Source organism: Manis javanica, chromosome 5 (genome assembly GCF_040802235.1).
Source record: "Manis javanica isolate MJ-LG chromosome 5, MJ_LKY, whole genome shotgun sequence".
NCBI classification, from domain to species: domain Eukaryota; kingdom Metazoa; phylum Chordata; class Mammalia; order Pholidota; family Manidae; genus Manis; species Manis javanica.
The window spans coordinates 25,983,336-25,997,585 of record NC_133160.1 but is presented as its reverse complement, the minus strand read 5'-3'; the positions used below and the strand labels follow the sequence as shown (position 1 = coordinate 25,997,585).

At 49.3% G+C, this 14,250-nt stretch overlaps 1 protein-coding gene across 3 annotated transcripts in view; it reads left to right on the top strand.

Moving 5' to 3' along the window:
* The window catches only part of RSPO4 (R-spondin 4), a 48,889-nt gene extending 34,639 nt beyond the window's left edge, over positions 1–14,250 (top strand). Inside the window, exons 4-7 of one of the 3 annotated variants that reach the window (XM_073238095.1) lie at positions 1,344–1,529; positions 4,922–4,998; positions 6,150–6,216; positions 13,437–14,250. In XM_073238095.1, coding sequence (XP_073094196.1) covers positions 1,344–1,529; positions 4,922–4,998; positions 6,150–6,200 — 314 coding nt within the window. In that variant the 3' untranslated portion in view covers positions 6,201–6,216; positions 13,437–14,250. Of the gene's footprint in view, positions 1–1,343; positions 1,888–4,921; positions 4,999–6,149; positions 6,217–13,436 lie in introns of those variants that run through there. The other 2 variants (XM_073238096.1, XM_073238094.1) reach the window with 2 other exon arrangements.

Sequence of the window (14,250 nt, the reverse complement as noted above, 5' to 3'; positions counted from 1 at the left end):
CACACCCTCTGCCCGTTGCTGGGACCATGGCCAAGGCCTCTTGCGTCTACCTGGCTCAGGTCTCACTGCCTCCAGCCCACAGTGGCTGTCATCCCAGCAGCCACAGTAATTATTCCAAAATGACAATCTGATCAGGTTTCTCTCCTCTCAAGGCCCTTCTTCAGCACCCACTTTCTTCAGGCAGAGCCCTCCTAGGCTGAGAGCAGCCTGGTCTCCATCTGCGAGCCTCTCCACTCCTGTCATTTTTTCCTCCCACATTTGACTCCATGCTCCAGCTTCCCAGCTGTAGAACCAAGTCATCCTGGGGGTGTTGTGGGGTCATTCCTTCCCCCTGGAGCACTTCTTCCTCCTGCACCTCCTGAGCCTGGCTACTCCCCACCCCTACTTCAACCTCCAGGTCCAGAGTCTCGTCCTCCAGAAAGCCTTCCAGGTCCCCAGACTGGGACTCACACGGCCCCTAGGCTCCCACAGCTGCTGCAATTCCCCCATTCTGCATGAGCACCCTGCCCTTCCAGCTGGACTTCTCTAGACGGTGACCTCCGGGAGGCCGACCTGGCTCCAACTGGATCTTAAACGCTTGCTGTGTTCTGTTGTCTGAGCCCCTTCTCTGCTCCCTTAGCAAGCTCTGCTCTAGGCCTCAGGGTCTAATCTGCAGAATTGGGTTATTAAGAAGTGCCCTATTCTCTGCCCACCTCTCAGGGATTCTTAGAAGAATTGAATGTGAGAGTGTGTATGTATGTATGTATTTATTTATTTATATCTTAAAATTATTCCCTACTGAAAACTTGTATGTCCACAACCTCATTTTTCCTCACGACAGCCCAGCATAGCTTCCACCTTCTACAGCTGATCAGAGGCACATAAACAAGTGCAAAACCCGTGCCCTGGTCCTGAGGGCCTTCCAGCTGACCACCAGCCTCACCTCCTGCCCCTCCTCTCTCCTTCCAAACCTGCCCCCCGTCTAGCTGCCTGTCCCTCAAACATGGTCTGCCAGGGCCCCAGGCTGTGCCCGCCTGCCTGGAAGGTGCCGCCGTCCATCTCCACCCAGTGAACCCCTCCCTCTCCCTTCAGCTCCCTGGGGAAGCCTCCCCTTCAAAGTCACAAAATGGGTCCCTCAGCTTCTGGCCCACAGCAGCCTGTGTGCGCTACAGCTTTCCTCTCAGGCTCTCATAAATGGCTACTTAAATGTGTCCCCTCTGCTCCTTGTAATTGCCTGCAAATCCCTTGCTTGGGCACATGGTATCTTCAAGGAATCAAACCCCACAGACCCGGCCCTTGAATCTGAAGGACACTGATGGCCAGCTGACTCCATCTGTCTGTCTGTCTCTCTCTCCACCCCACAGAGGAGTGTGAGCTGGGCCCCTGGGGCAGCTGGAGCCCCTGCATGCACAACGGGAAGACCTGCGGCTCGGCTTGGGGCTTGGAGACCCGAGTGCGGGAAGCCGGCCGGGCCGGGTGGGAGGAGGCAGCAAACTGCCAGGTGGTGTCCGAATCAAGGAAATGTCCCATTCGGAGGCTCTGCTCAGGAGGTGAGCGCCAGGCCAGGCTCGCAGGGCTGCAGTGGGCAGCGCCCATGGGTGACTCCAGGTGGCCCTGGGACACTGCCCCCACAATTAGCACCAGTAAGGCTGCCTGGCAGTCCACCATTGGCCATAACTTCCATGGGTTAAGCATTGCTGTTCCTGGTGTCTTTTCAAAGGACTTTCTGAAATTTTTGAAATTTTTCCTCGCTGGGGTCAGTCCCAGATACACAGGAAGACTGAGCTTGTCCTTTACATTGGTTGTTTTTGACCCTTTCAGACCAACCACCTCCCTTCTAACAAGGGTTTTGAACACTTCTTTGCTACTCTGAAAGTCGTGGATAATGTAATCCTTGCACAGGTCTTTTTTTTTAATCATTATAGTACCCTAACTGTAATATAAAAGAGAAATAAAAGAAATTTCATTATGGCAATGCTTGGGTCCTTCATCTCCAGCACAACAGAGAATATTTAGTGAACTACAATCACGGGGAAGGTGATAACCATGGCCAGGGCCTCACATGCCATCAGAGACTCAGTTTCCCAAATGGTGACCAACTCTTACTAAAGTCCAACGAGACTGGCTGATCTCTTGATTGACACCACACTGGCAGTCCACGAATATCCAGAGTCTGGAACAAGGGGACAAGTATTAAGAAATACTGGATATGCCCATACAAGACAGAGCTTGGCTCTGAGCAAGCAGGTTTTTCAGTTATGTGAGGGTGGGACAGGCCACTAAAGAACTGGAAGTGGTGGGGACTTCTTTGTGGGGGACTGTCCCACATGGCATCCCCAGATCCCTATCCCCTGAATGCCACTAGGACCCCCTTCATTATAACAACCAAGATCACCACACAGAGTTCCAAAATACCCCTGGGGCATTTAAGAACCACTGATTTAAGTAGAGTGTGGTAGGTAAGATGTGAATGGTGAGTAGTGATAACATGGAATTAGCCAACATTAACTGTGTAACCTCTGTGCTGGGCACTGTGCTAATTATCTACATTATGTCACTTAATCTACACAATGACACTGTGAGGTTGGTTTTGTTATTATTCTCATTTTACAGATGAAGAGACTGAGGCCCAGAGAGGTTGAGTCACTTTAACCTTCACAGCTAGGGAAGTGTGCTCCTGGAATTCAAGCATAGGTCTGTGTGCAAAGAGGAATCTAATGTTATACTTAAGGGTGAGGGACCTGGAGCCAGGCCACCTGGGCACACACACAGCTGGGACTTGGTAGACCCAGGATTTGGACCCCGGGACACCCCTGACTTCAGAAAGACTTGTGGTGTCTGGGTTTGTGGTGCACATAGCAGAGAAGGGGCCCCAGGGAGTCCTGCTGGGCAGTTGGGGACTGAAGGTGAGGTTGAGATGAGACCAGAGAAACTAGAGACCCTAGACCCGGAAAAGTGCCCTCACAGATGGACAGACAGACAGTTATTTATAGCACTTGTTACTATGGCCATACCTCTCATGGCATCTGAGAGCTGGCGGTGATTGTGGAGGGATTGAGAAAGGAAAGCTCTTCCCCTAGGTAATAATAATTAATAACAAAAGCAGCAGCAAGCATTCATAAAGCACTTACCAAGTGTCGAGCACTGTATTTAGTGCCCTGTAAATATGACACCTTGAATCCTCACAACAACCCTACTGTGAACTCCTGTATCATCCAGGTCTCCATCCAAATATCCCCTCCTCGGGCCTCCCATGAGTTGCCTCACCGAGAGCGGCTCCATCCCATCACATCACAGCACTTGCATCTTCCTGAAATGATGTACGCATTCTTGTGGTGGCCTGTTCAGTGTCTCTCTTCCTTAGCAGAATGTGCTTTCCAGCGAGAGCAAGTTCTGTGTCTGCCTTGTTCACAGCTGCCTCTGTAGTGCCTAGAACAGGGTCTAGCACATAGTAGGTGCTCAGTCAACAACTTGTTGGTGGCATGGATGGGAAGGAGGGGAGGTGGGTAGGTGGGTGGGTAGGTAGATGGGCAGATGACAAGCAGGCAAAGGGAAGGGATGGGAGCCCAGCACTGTTCACTTCCTACCCCTACCTTCACGGCTGGCCAAGGGCCACTCAGGCAGCAGCCACACCCTGTCCCCCAGAGGCTCCCCTCGCCCACCTGACACAGTCAGCCCGGAGCTGGCTTAAGTGCTCCTGAGGGCTCAGAAGTAGGTGTAGGGGGCCCAGAGGTGGGCAGCCTGATCCAAGAGGATCTGAACCTGCCCTGAGAAGGGAGGGCCCTGACTCCCGGGGAGAAGGGCATACAGCTGACACTCGAGAAATAAATATGGCCGTCCCCTTGCTGCTCGGAGTCGTCCAGCTGCTTCAGTGTGTGACCTTGAGAAGTGACTCCCTGAGCCTCAGTTCTTTTGTGTTCAAGTGGGCACACGACTCCCTTTGGAGAACAGTGTGGGGTCCAAACGATGTGTGGAAAAGAGCCTGGGGGTGGAGACACTTTGTAAACCAGAAATCTAGGGCCGGCCTTGCTCCCAAGTGCACCTCGTGCTTCTCACAAAGGAAGAGCATTCCAGGCAGAGGGCACAGCCAGCACAGAGGCATGCGGGTGGCCCGGGCCCACGGTGGTGGGAGAACAGCAAGGAGGCCAGTGATGGAGCCCAAGCTCGGGGGTGCCCAGGAGGAAGGGCTGGGGGTAGTAGGCCAGGGGCACGAGAGGGCAGGCAGGCCAGGGAGAGGATGTGGTCTTTTCCTCCAGGTGAGCCAGGAGCCACTTGAAAGTGAAACCATGCACTCCAGCCCCAGCTGTGCCATTGGGCAAGGGAGGCCCAGTCACCTCATCTGAGAAATGGGACTAATTAGATGTGTGTGTTAAAAACTCATCCCAGCTCCACAGCGGACACATGGAGTCAAAATGCCACATTAGGTATGGGGCTTGCATCCGAGCCTCGCCCTCCACCCAGGGGGAACTGGGTGAGGTACAGGCCACCCGTGACTAGCCTGCAGGACCACTGGCCGAATGCTGCCTCTGCAGCTGTCATTTCAAGGCCGGCGCCGGGGAGTTGGTGTGGGGCCCCTGGTAAAAGATGTTGAGTCCCTGGTGAAGGGCCTTGTAAACTGAGAAGTGCGTGCACGTGGGAGGGTCATGAGCACCCCGTGGAGGCCACCCTAAGTCCTGACTGGAGGCACCATGCAAACCTCCAAGACTTGCCAGGCCCGGTGCCTTGGCAGGTCAGGGCCCCACCTCACCCGCCAAGAACCTGGGAGAAATGTTCAGTTTGAGGAGAGTTACCCTGCAGCCATGGTAAGTAAGGTCAGTGCCCAGATGATGTTCTGAGCCCCTCTGTTGGGGAGCAGGTGGGGGGCGACCCCTTATCCTTTGGGACTGAGGAGCCTCCCTGGGCCTGAGCGGCCTGGAAACAATGCCCTGCACTCTCATTGCAGAGAGGAGCCCCAGCCAGAAGAAGGGCCGGAGAGACCGGCGCCCGCGCAAGGACCGCAAACTGGACCACAAGGGGGACGTGAGGCCCCGGCCCCCCACCTGAGCCCGCCGCCGCTCGCCCCTATGTCCTTCCACCTTTGCTGCAGCGGCTGCTCTCCGCTTTCATCGTCTTTCTCCCCAACCCAGGCTCTTTCTCCTGTCAACCTACCTTTCCTTTCTCTCCATTAGCTCTTGTACTGCTTCCGTCTCTGTTTTCCTCCACTTCCTTCCTCTCACTCCTTCCTCTCCTGCCTTGGTTTCTTTGCATTGCCTTTCTTTTCCTTTCCTCCTGTTTTTCTTCCTGTTGTTCCCTGTTCTCTCTTTCTGTCTCTCACTTTGAGAGACTAGCTGCCTGTGCCCTGGGCCCCAGCCACTCTCTGACTCCTTAAAGAAAGCAAATCTTTTTCTAGGCCTTTCCCTGACCCTTTCCTGATGCCATCTTCACGGAGCAGGGGGAGGGCGGACCCAGGCCATGCACAGGCAGGCTCGTTGAGTCCTGACAGCTCCAAAGAGACCCAGAACCCAGGGCTGCAAGCACCCCTCACTCCGGCCAATCCCTGGAGGCCATTTCCATAGCCCTAAGCCACCAGCTCCCCTAGGCACCCCCTGAAAGAGGCTCTGGGGCCTCCCAGTGCCCAGCCTGGACACTCCCCCGGTCAGCAGTGCGGGAGCCGTGGTAGCCTGGACAGCCTGCCCCGTGCCTGCCTGTGGCAGCAGTTTGCCCTCCTGCAAGCTGCCTGCTGCACCCCATCAGAGCTCCTCACTGCCCTCGTTCTCACGCTTCCCTGCCCCCTTCTCCCCAAGCTGACTGTCCCCCCAAGTCCTTTGTGCCCCATGCCCAGTGCCTCAGCCCTGCATCAGGTGGAGCTGTCTGGGGGAGCCACCCCCTCAGCCCAGAAGAGGCCAACGAAGCTAAGGGAATTTTGAGATTATCCAGTTCACTCCATCCCCCGCCCTGGAGCCTCTGTCTATTGTACTCATGGGGAAACAGGCCTAAGAAGGGACTTTCCCAAGGTCAGCCAGGGACCCAGGCGCTGAGCCTTCTGCCTGTTGCTCGCCCCGCTCAGCACGTCCACAGCTGGTAGGACCTGGGCCTCTGGGGAGGCGATACAAGAAGTTGTTGGGTCAGGAGCAAGGGAAGATCCCCACACTGCCCCACAGCACTGACACCCTGAGCATTTGTATTTCCAGGTGACACCCCCCACACTGGCAGGAGGAACAGTGGGAGGAGTCTCCTTTTAGACACGCTGAGAAGTAGGTGTGTTCTCACGGCCTATCATCCTGCCATTGCACCACCCTTCCTCCTCTGCGCCCAGAATCCCCAGGGAGGGGTGCTCCTGGTCTGCACTGACCTTTCCAGCCCGCCTGCACTCAGAGGCTTCAGCAGCTAGGACCAGGCAGAGTCTGAGAGCCGAGGACCCAGGGCAGCCTGGGGAAGGGGGTGCCTGCAGGCTGAAGGAAAGGCCAGAGCGAGGAAATAGCATATCCCCTGCCACAAAAGATTGCCCACCCAGGCCTCCTCTGCCTGGCCCCCGAGGCCCACCCTCACTCTCAGTTGCCCCTCAACTCCCTGAGGACAGCTAGAGCCCCTTCTCGCCTGGCCAGGCCACCAGCTTCTCTTTGGCAAAAGTCTGCGCCTCTGAAATGCTGTGTTGTTGTTTCAAGACCCCAACTTTCTTGTTTTTTTATTAAAGGGAAAAGAAAATAGAAACTTGCAGATGTTCCTTGGGCATCAAACGGGTTTTACAAAACCATGAGGCTGATGAGTTTGGAGTAGCCGAATCTAAACCATGTGGGGTGGTTTTCCCTGGAATGCTCGGGGCTGAGCGGCCCGGGTGTGTCTGGGACGAGGGATGTTGAGGAATGGGCAGGGCCCTCAGCCCCTTCAGGCCCCTCTCAAGAGGGGGCTCTGCTCCAGGCAGGAGAGAACCATGCTGGGCTCCCCCACCCCCAGCACCTCTCAGCCCCACAAATCACAGAAGTGGCCCCAGAAACCTGTCTGTGTGCTGGATGACACGTCTGAGGGACCAGGGACACCTGGGAAGTATGATGATCCCACGGAGCCATCTACACACCCTGGGCTGCTGGTAGGCGTGGCCTCAGCATTGGGAGGCACAGGTTTGAGTCCTGGCCTATCACCACCTGTGGGTGGGATCTAGGCCAAACTGTTTCCTCCTTCAGGACCTCAGTTCCCCCAGTTGATGGAAGAAGAGGAGACATGTCTAGATTAAACGTTGTCCAAATCTGGGTGGTCCTACAGCATCCTCTGGTATCCTTTTTAAAAATTCTTATTTCAGGGCGTCACCCCACATCTGCTAATTGTGAACAAGTTTAGGAGCATGAGAGCAAACTTACTCATTCCAGTACAGCTCAGTGGAAAGGGCAGCTCTCCCATGACTTCCAGCCCCAAGCACTGGGGCTCCAAATCTGAGGAGGCTGCAATTCTGATTTTGACATCAGAGCTCAACAATCTGATTCTACAGAGTTTATCCTAGATAGAATTTTCTGATGTGATTCAAATTCTCAGAAGCTGACTGTGCTAAACACCATAATTCTAAGAGAAGTGGAAGGTGGGGTCCTGCAATCTCCTGGCCAGGTTTTGCCTCAGGGGGCCTGGCCCTCTGTCTCCAACTGAGGGCTGCAGACAAGTGGACAAGGGTTTTTTGTTTGTTTGGTTGGTTGGTTGGCTGGTTTTTCTCAAATTAGGAGAGAAATTTCTTCAGGGCCTAAACTCCTCCTATAATCTTTGGATCTTGCAGGTTCCCTCTCTGCCCCTCCACCTCCTAATTCTTTTCCATCCCAGCCTCTCTCACATTCTCCCAAGGACTGGGGCGTCTTGCTGGGAAGGAGACCCTCCCATCTAACTGCCTCTTGGAGGCGAAGCTCAGAGATGAATCGTGGTCACCCAGCAGTTGCAAGTGCTCCACTCTGCATGCTATTCCAGTGAAAGAACAACGACTCCGCCCGACCAGAGAAATTCTTGCCCGAGCCCTCCTGCCCTGGTTCCAGCGGGGCCATGCCAGGGCTTTCTCCGCAGGCCGACTTCCCACCCCCTGCGCTCGCTCGCTCGGTCCGCGTTCCTGCTGGACACGCCACGGCCCCCGCCTGTCGTTCCCACCTTCTGCCAATAGAGGGCGCCGCACAGCCAGAAAGAGGGCAGCCGCCCAGATTGTACCTGGGCTCTTCTGAAATAGGATGCATGCTTTTCTCTCCTAGCAGGACTGGCTGGTGAGGGGTGGATCGCAAGGGAGAGGATGCCTCCCGCCTCAGGCTGAACAACAGAAGTTGCGTTGGTGGCTTTGGCTGAGTGGCGCTCACAGCAGTGCAGACAGTGTCTGACCTCGAAGGTCTGGGGCTCCGGCCCTTTCCTGCACAGAGGGGACACCCCCACAGAGGAGGACCCAAGCCCAGCATCCCACGGCCAGCAACCACGACTGCAGCAATTTTTCAGGGCCCTCCAGCCACAAGTGGCGGTGGAACGTTATACTTCTCTATTTTCACTTCTAGGAAAAATCTAAACCATTATGGTCCTTCAGACTCAGGAACAGTCTTATAATAACAAAAATGATAATGATTAACAAGAAGAATGTCATATGTATTGAGCACCTATTATGTGTCAGACACTGCTAAGTGTTGGAGGGGCAGGATCTCATTTCTTTTGCATTTCTTTCCTCAATATAGGTCATAACAACTACCATTTTTCCATCTTCCTCCTATATAGGTACATTTTCATACCTTTTACTCCTTCTACCTTCAAAGCAACCAGGAAAGCTAACTTATAAGAGAGGAAATTCAGGCTCAAGTTAAAGTCCTTCAAAAGTCATCGAACCATTCTATTCATCCATTCAATAAATTTACATGAAGTGCCCAGGACCCTGCTGGGTGCTGGTGATAAAGACCCAGGACTTTCCCTGGAGCTTTCAGTCTTCAGATAAGTCGATTAGGGTAGTGTGTAAGGCCTTCCACAGAGGACAGGATCTAGGAGGAGGGATAGCAAATCGGTCTATAGCCTGTAGGGGCTCAGGGATCTGCTCCTCTAGGACCAGATAGCCAGACTGAGAACTGAAGAATGAGGAGGCAGTCATGAGATGGGTCGGGAGGCGTCCTGGCTGCCAAAATCAGCATGTGCAAAAGCCTGGAGATGAAGCTACAGAGAATTTTCAAGCCTCAGGCTGCCAGAACCTGGAACACAGGGACTCAGCCCTGGGGTCTGCTGGCTGCCCCATCCACCCTCCATGACTTCCAGCCTTACCTGTAGTCTTCAATTCAACCTGCCACCTACAGGCTGAATAAATCATCCAGCTGACCTGTGACTTGGAAGTGGGTCCTCCAGCACTGACCACTCTAGCCCCCAGCTGGGGTCTTCCCAGCTAAAGCACCAGCAGAGATAAACTGCTCCCATTCCACCCTGTCTGAATTCCTGAGCCTCAGAACCCATGAGAACAATAAAATGGTTGTTGGTTTATGCTTCTAAGGTGAGGGAGATTTGTTTTGCATGAGTGGACAACTGGACCAGGGGTTAAGAGGCACAGCTCTGCTAGGGTGGAGGGTCAGGGAAGTGAAGCAGGTAAGAGCCAGACAGCAAGGCCACGAATCCCATCTCCACTGCTGAACAGTTATGAGTCCTGAGGCAAGGCCCTGTACTTCTATCTGTGCCTCAGGTTCCTCACCTGTAAAAGAGCATAAGAAGAGTACCCCTTACCAGAAGAAGAAGACAGAGATAGAAAGTGTCTTTGAGGAGGTAATTGCCAAAAACTTCCCCAATTTGGGGAAGGAGATAGTCTCTCAGGCCATGGAGATACACAGATCTCCCAACACAAGGGACCCAAGGAAGACAACACTAAGACATATAATAATTAAAATGGCAAAGATCAAGGATAAGGCCAGACTATTAAAATCAGCCAGAGAGAGAAATAAGATCACATACAAAGGAAAACCCATCAGGCTATCTTTAGACTTCTCAGCAGAAACCTTACAGGTCAGAAGGGAGTGGCATGATATATTTAATGCAATGAAGCAGAAGGGCCTCGAACCAAGGATACTCTATCCAGCAAGATTATCATTTAAATTTGAAGGAGGGATTAAACAATTTCCAGATAAGCAAAAGCTGAGATAATTTACCTCCCACAAACTGTCTCTACAGTGTATTTTGGAGGGACTGCTATAGAAGGAAGTGTTCCTAAGGCTAAACAGCTGTCACCAGGAGTAATAAAACCACAGTAAAGAAAGTAGAACAATTGATTACTAAGTAAATGCAAAATTAAATCAACTACCCCCAAAGTTAGCCAAGGGACAGACAAAGAGTACAGAATATGATACCTAATATATAAAGAATGGAAGAGGAAGAAAAAAGGAGGAGAAAAAAAAGAATCTTTAGATTGTGTTTGTAATAGCATACTAAGTGAGTTAAGTTAGACTCTTAGATAGTAAGGAAGTTAACCTTGAACCTTTGGTAATCACAAATCTAAAACCTGCAATGCAATGGCAGTAAGTACATACCTATCAATAATCACCCTAAATGTAAATGGTCTGAATGCACCAATCAAAAGACACAGGGTCACTAAATGGATAAAAAAAACAAGACCCATCTATATGCTGCCTACAAGAAACTCACTTCAAACCCAAAGACATACACAGACTAAAAGTGAAGGGATGAAAAAAGATATTTCATGTAACTAATGGGGAGAAAAAAGCAGGAGTTGCAGTACTTGTATCAGACAAAATAGACTTCAAAACAAAGAAAGTCACAAGAGACAAAGAAGGACACTACATTATGATAAAGGGGTCAATCCAATAAGAAGGTATAACCATTATAAATATCTATGCACCCAACACAGGGGCACCTATGTATGTAAAACAAATACTAGCAGAATTAAAAAGGGAAATAGAATGTAATACATTCATTCTATAAGACTTCAACACTCTACTCACTCCAAAGGACAGATCAACCAGACAGAAAATAAGTAAGGAGACAGAGGCACTGAACAACAATTGGAACAGATGGACCTAACAGGTATCTACAGAACTCTACACCCAAAAGCAGCAGGATACACATTCCTCTCAAGCGCACATGGAACATTTTCAATAATAGATCATATACTAGGCCACAAAAAGAGCCTTAGTAAATTTGAGAAGATTGAAATTATACCAACCAGCTTCTCAGACCACAAAGGTATGAAACTAGAAATAAATTATGCAAAGAAAATGAAAAATCCCACAAACACACAGAGGCTTCACAACATGCTCCTAAATAACCAATGGATCAATGACCAAATAAAAACAGAAATCAAAGAATATTTGGAGACAAATGACAACAATAATTCAACACTGCAAAATCTGTGGGACGCAGCGAAGGCCGTGCTAAGAGGGAAGTATGTTGCAATACAGGCCTACCTCAGGAAAGAAGAACAATCCCATATGAACAGTGTAAACTCACAATTAACAAAACTAGAAAAAGAAGAACAATAGAGGCCCAAAATCAGTAGAAGGAGGGACATAATAAAGATTAGAGCAGAAATAAATAAAATCGAGAAGAATAAAACAATAGAAAGAAGCAATGAAAGCAAGAGCTGGTTCTTTGAGAAAATAAACAAAAGAAATAAACCCCTAACCATACTTATCAAGAAAAAAGAGAGTCTACACACATAAACAGAATCAGAAATGAGAAAGGAAAAATCACTACAGACACCACAGAAATACAAAGAATTATTAGAGAATACTATGAAAAATTATATGCTAACAAACTGGACAACCTAGAAGAAATGGACAACTTTCTACAAAAATACAACCTTCCAAGGCTGACCCAGAAAGAAATAGAAAAATATGAACACACATACCAGAAAAGATGGTCAACCTCACTCAAATTAAAGGGCAGTAAAATCACACCGCTACCATTTTTCATGAAACTGGATTATTGTTTAACCCCATACACAAAGGTAAACTTGAAATGGATCAAAGACCATGAAACCATAAAAACTCTTAGAAGACAACATAGGCAAAAATCTCCTGAATATAAACATGAGCAACTTCTTCCTGAACTCATCTCCTCGAGCAAGGGAAACAAAAGCAAAAATGAACATGTGGGACTACATCAAACTAAAAAGCTTCTGTACTGCAAAGGACTCCATCAACAGAACAAAAAGGCATACTACAGTATGCAAGAATATATTTGTAAATGACATATCTGACAAGGGGTTAACATCCAAAATATATTAAGAATTCACACGCCTCAACACCCAAAAAGCAAAATAACCCAATTAAAAAATGGGCGGAGGACATGAAGAGACAATTCTCCAAAGAAGAAATTCAGATGGCCAACAGGCACATGAAAAGATGCTCCACATCGCTAATGATCAGGGAAATGCAAATAAAAACCAGAATGAGATATCACCTCACACCAGTTAGGATGGCCAGCATCAAAAAAGACTAAGAACAACAAATGCTGGTGAGGATGCAGAGAGAGGGGAACCCGCCTACACTGCTTGGTGGGAATGTAAAGTAGTTCCACCATTGTGGAAAACAACATGGAGGTTCCTCAAAAAACTAAAAATAGAAATACCATTTGATCTGGGAACCCCACTCCTAGGAATTTACCCAAAGAATACAAGTTCTCAGATTCAAAAAGACATATGCACCCCTATGTTTATTGCAGCACTATTTACAATAGCCAAGATATGGAAGCAACCTAAGTGTCCCTCAGTAGATGAATGGATAAAGAAGATGTGGTACATATACACAATGGAATACTATTCAGCTGTAAGAAAGAAACAAATCCTACCATTTGCAACAACATGGATGAAGCCAGAGGTTATTATGCTCAGTGAAATAAGCCAGGTGGAGAAAGACAAGTACCAAATGATTTCCCTCATTTGTGGAGCATAACAACGAAGCAAAACTGAAGGAACAAAGCAGCAGACTCACAGACTCCAAGAAGGGACTAGTGGTTACCAAAGGGGAGGGGTGGGGAAGGGCGAGTGGGGAGGAAGCGAGAAGGGGATTGAGAAGTATCATGATTAGTACACATGGTGTGGGTGGGGTCACGGGGAAGACAGTGTAGCACAGAGAAGGCAAATAGTGTCTCTGTGGCATCTTACTACACTGATGGGCGATGGGCAGTGACTGCAATGGGGTATGGGGGGGACTCGATAATGTGAATGTAGTAACCACAGTGTTTTTTCATGTGAAACCTTCATAAGAATGTATTTCAATAATACCTTAATAAAAAATTAAAAAATAGAGTACCTCTCATGATGTCACTGTAAGGTTTAATTAAGTTAATACATAAGAAAGGGTTTAATATACAGTCTCAATAAAAGTTTTTATAATTACATATATTTCAGTTATTCATTCAATAGACATTTCTTAAGCCAAAAGTCTGAGCCAGGAACTGTGCCAGGCATTTAACATTAAAACTTAAATTCATCTTCCCCAGAGCTCTCTGAAGTGGATTTTATTATTTTTTCTACTTTTTTTTTACAGATGAGGAATCTGAGGCTCCGAAAGTAAGGAGTGGAGTGGGAATTCAGAACCTTACCTTCCATCATGCAGCCACTTCATGCACAGGCAGCCACAGGGGCACATCCCTCTCAGCCCGGGTTGGTGAGCATCATGTGGAAGAAAGCCCAGCGCTCCACAGCTGCCTCCAGCTCAGCATTGTGCAGCAAAGAAGCTTCATCTGGAAAGGAACTCCAAATGACTCTGACACACATACCAGAAAAGATGGTCAACCTCACTCAAATTAAAGGGCAGTAAAATCACACTCTACCATTTTTCGCCTATCTGATTGGGAAAGAGCCAAACTTTGAAACCACAGTCCCCCGACTGGGCTGCAGGTGAGCTGGCACACTCTCTGCCTTCCTAGGGGAAAAGACATGGCCCAGCCTCTACAGAACACAAGTTGACATCTATCACAATTACAGTGTACATGTCCCCTGACCCAGCAACCCACTTCTAGGGCTTCTCCCCTAATTAGCCTCACCCATGTGCAAAATGACAAGTGGACATGGTATATAACCGGTCCCTACAGCCTGTGTATAATCTCAAAAAACTAGAAACATCTTAAACCTCTATGGGAGAGCTATTTAACATATAATCTCTTAGCATAAATGGAATGTCATGCAGCTGAGAAGCAATGTGGGGGAGGGTTTTGTGTGATGAGACAGAGCAATTGCCAAGGTGCCAGGTTAAGTGAGAAAAACAAGCCACAGAACAGTGTGCAGTGGGCAAGGGCCAGGGTTGGAACAGGTAGAAGGAGACTTGCTTTTCTCTTTGGTTCCTTTAGATTGTTAAGACA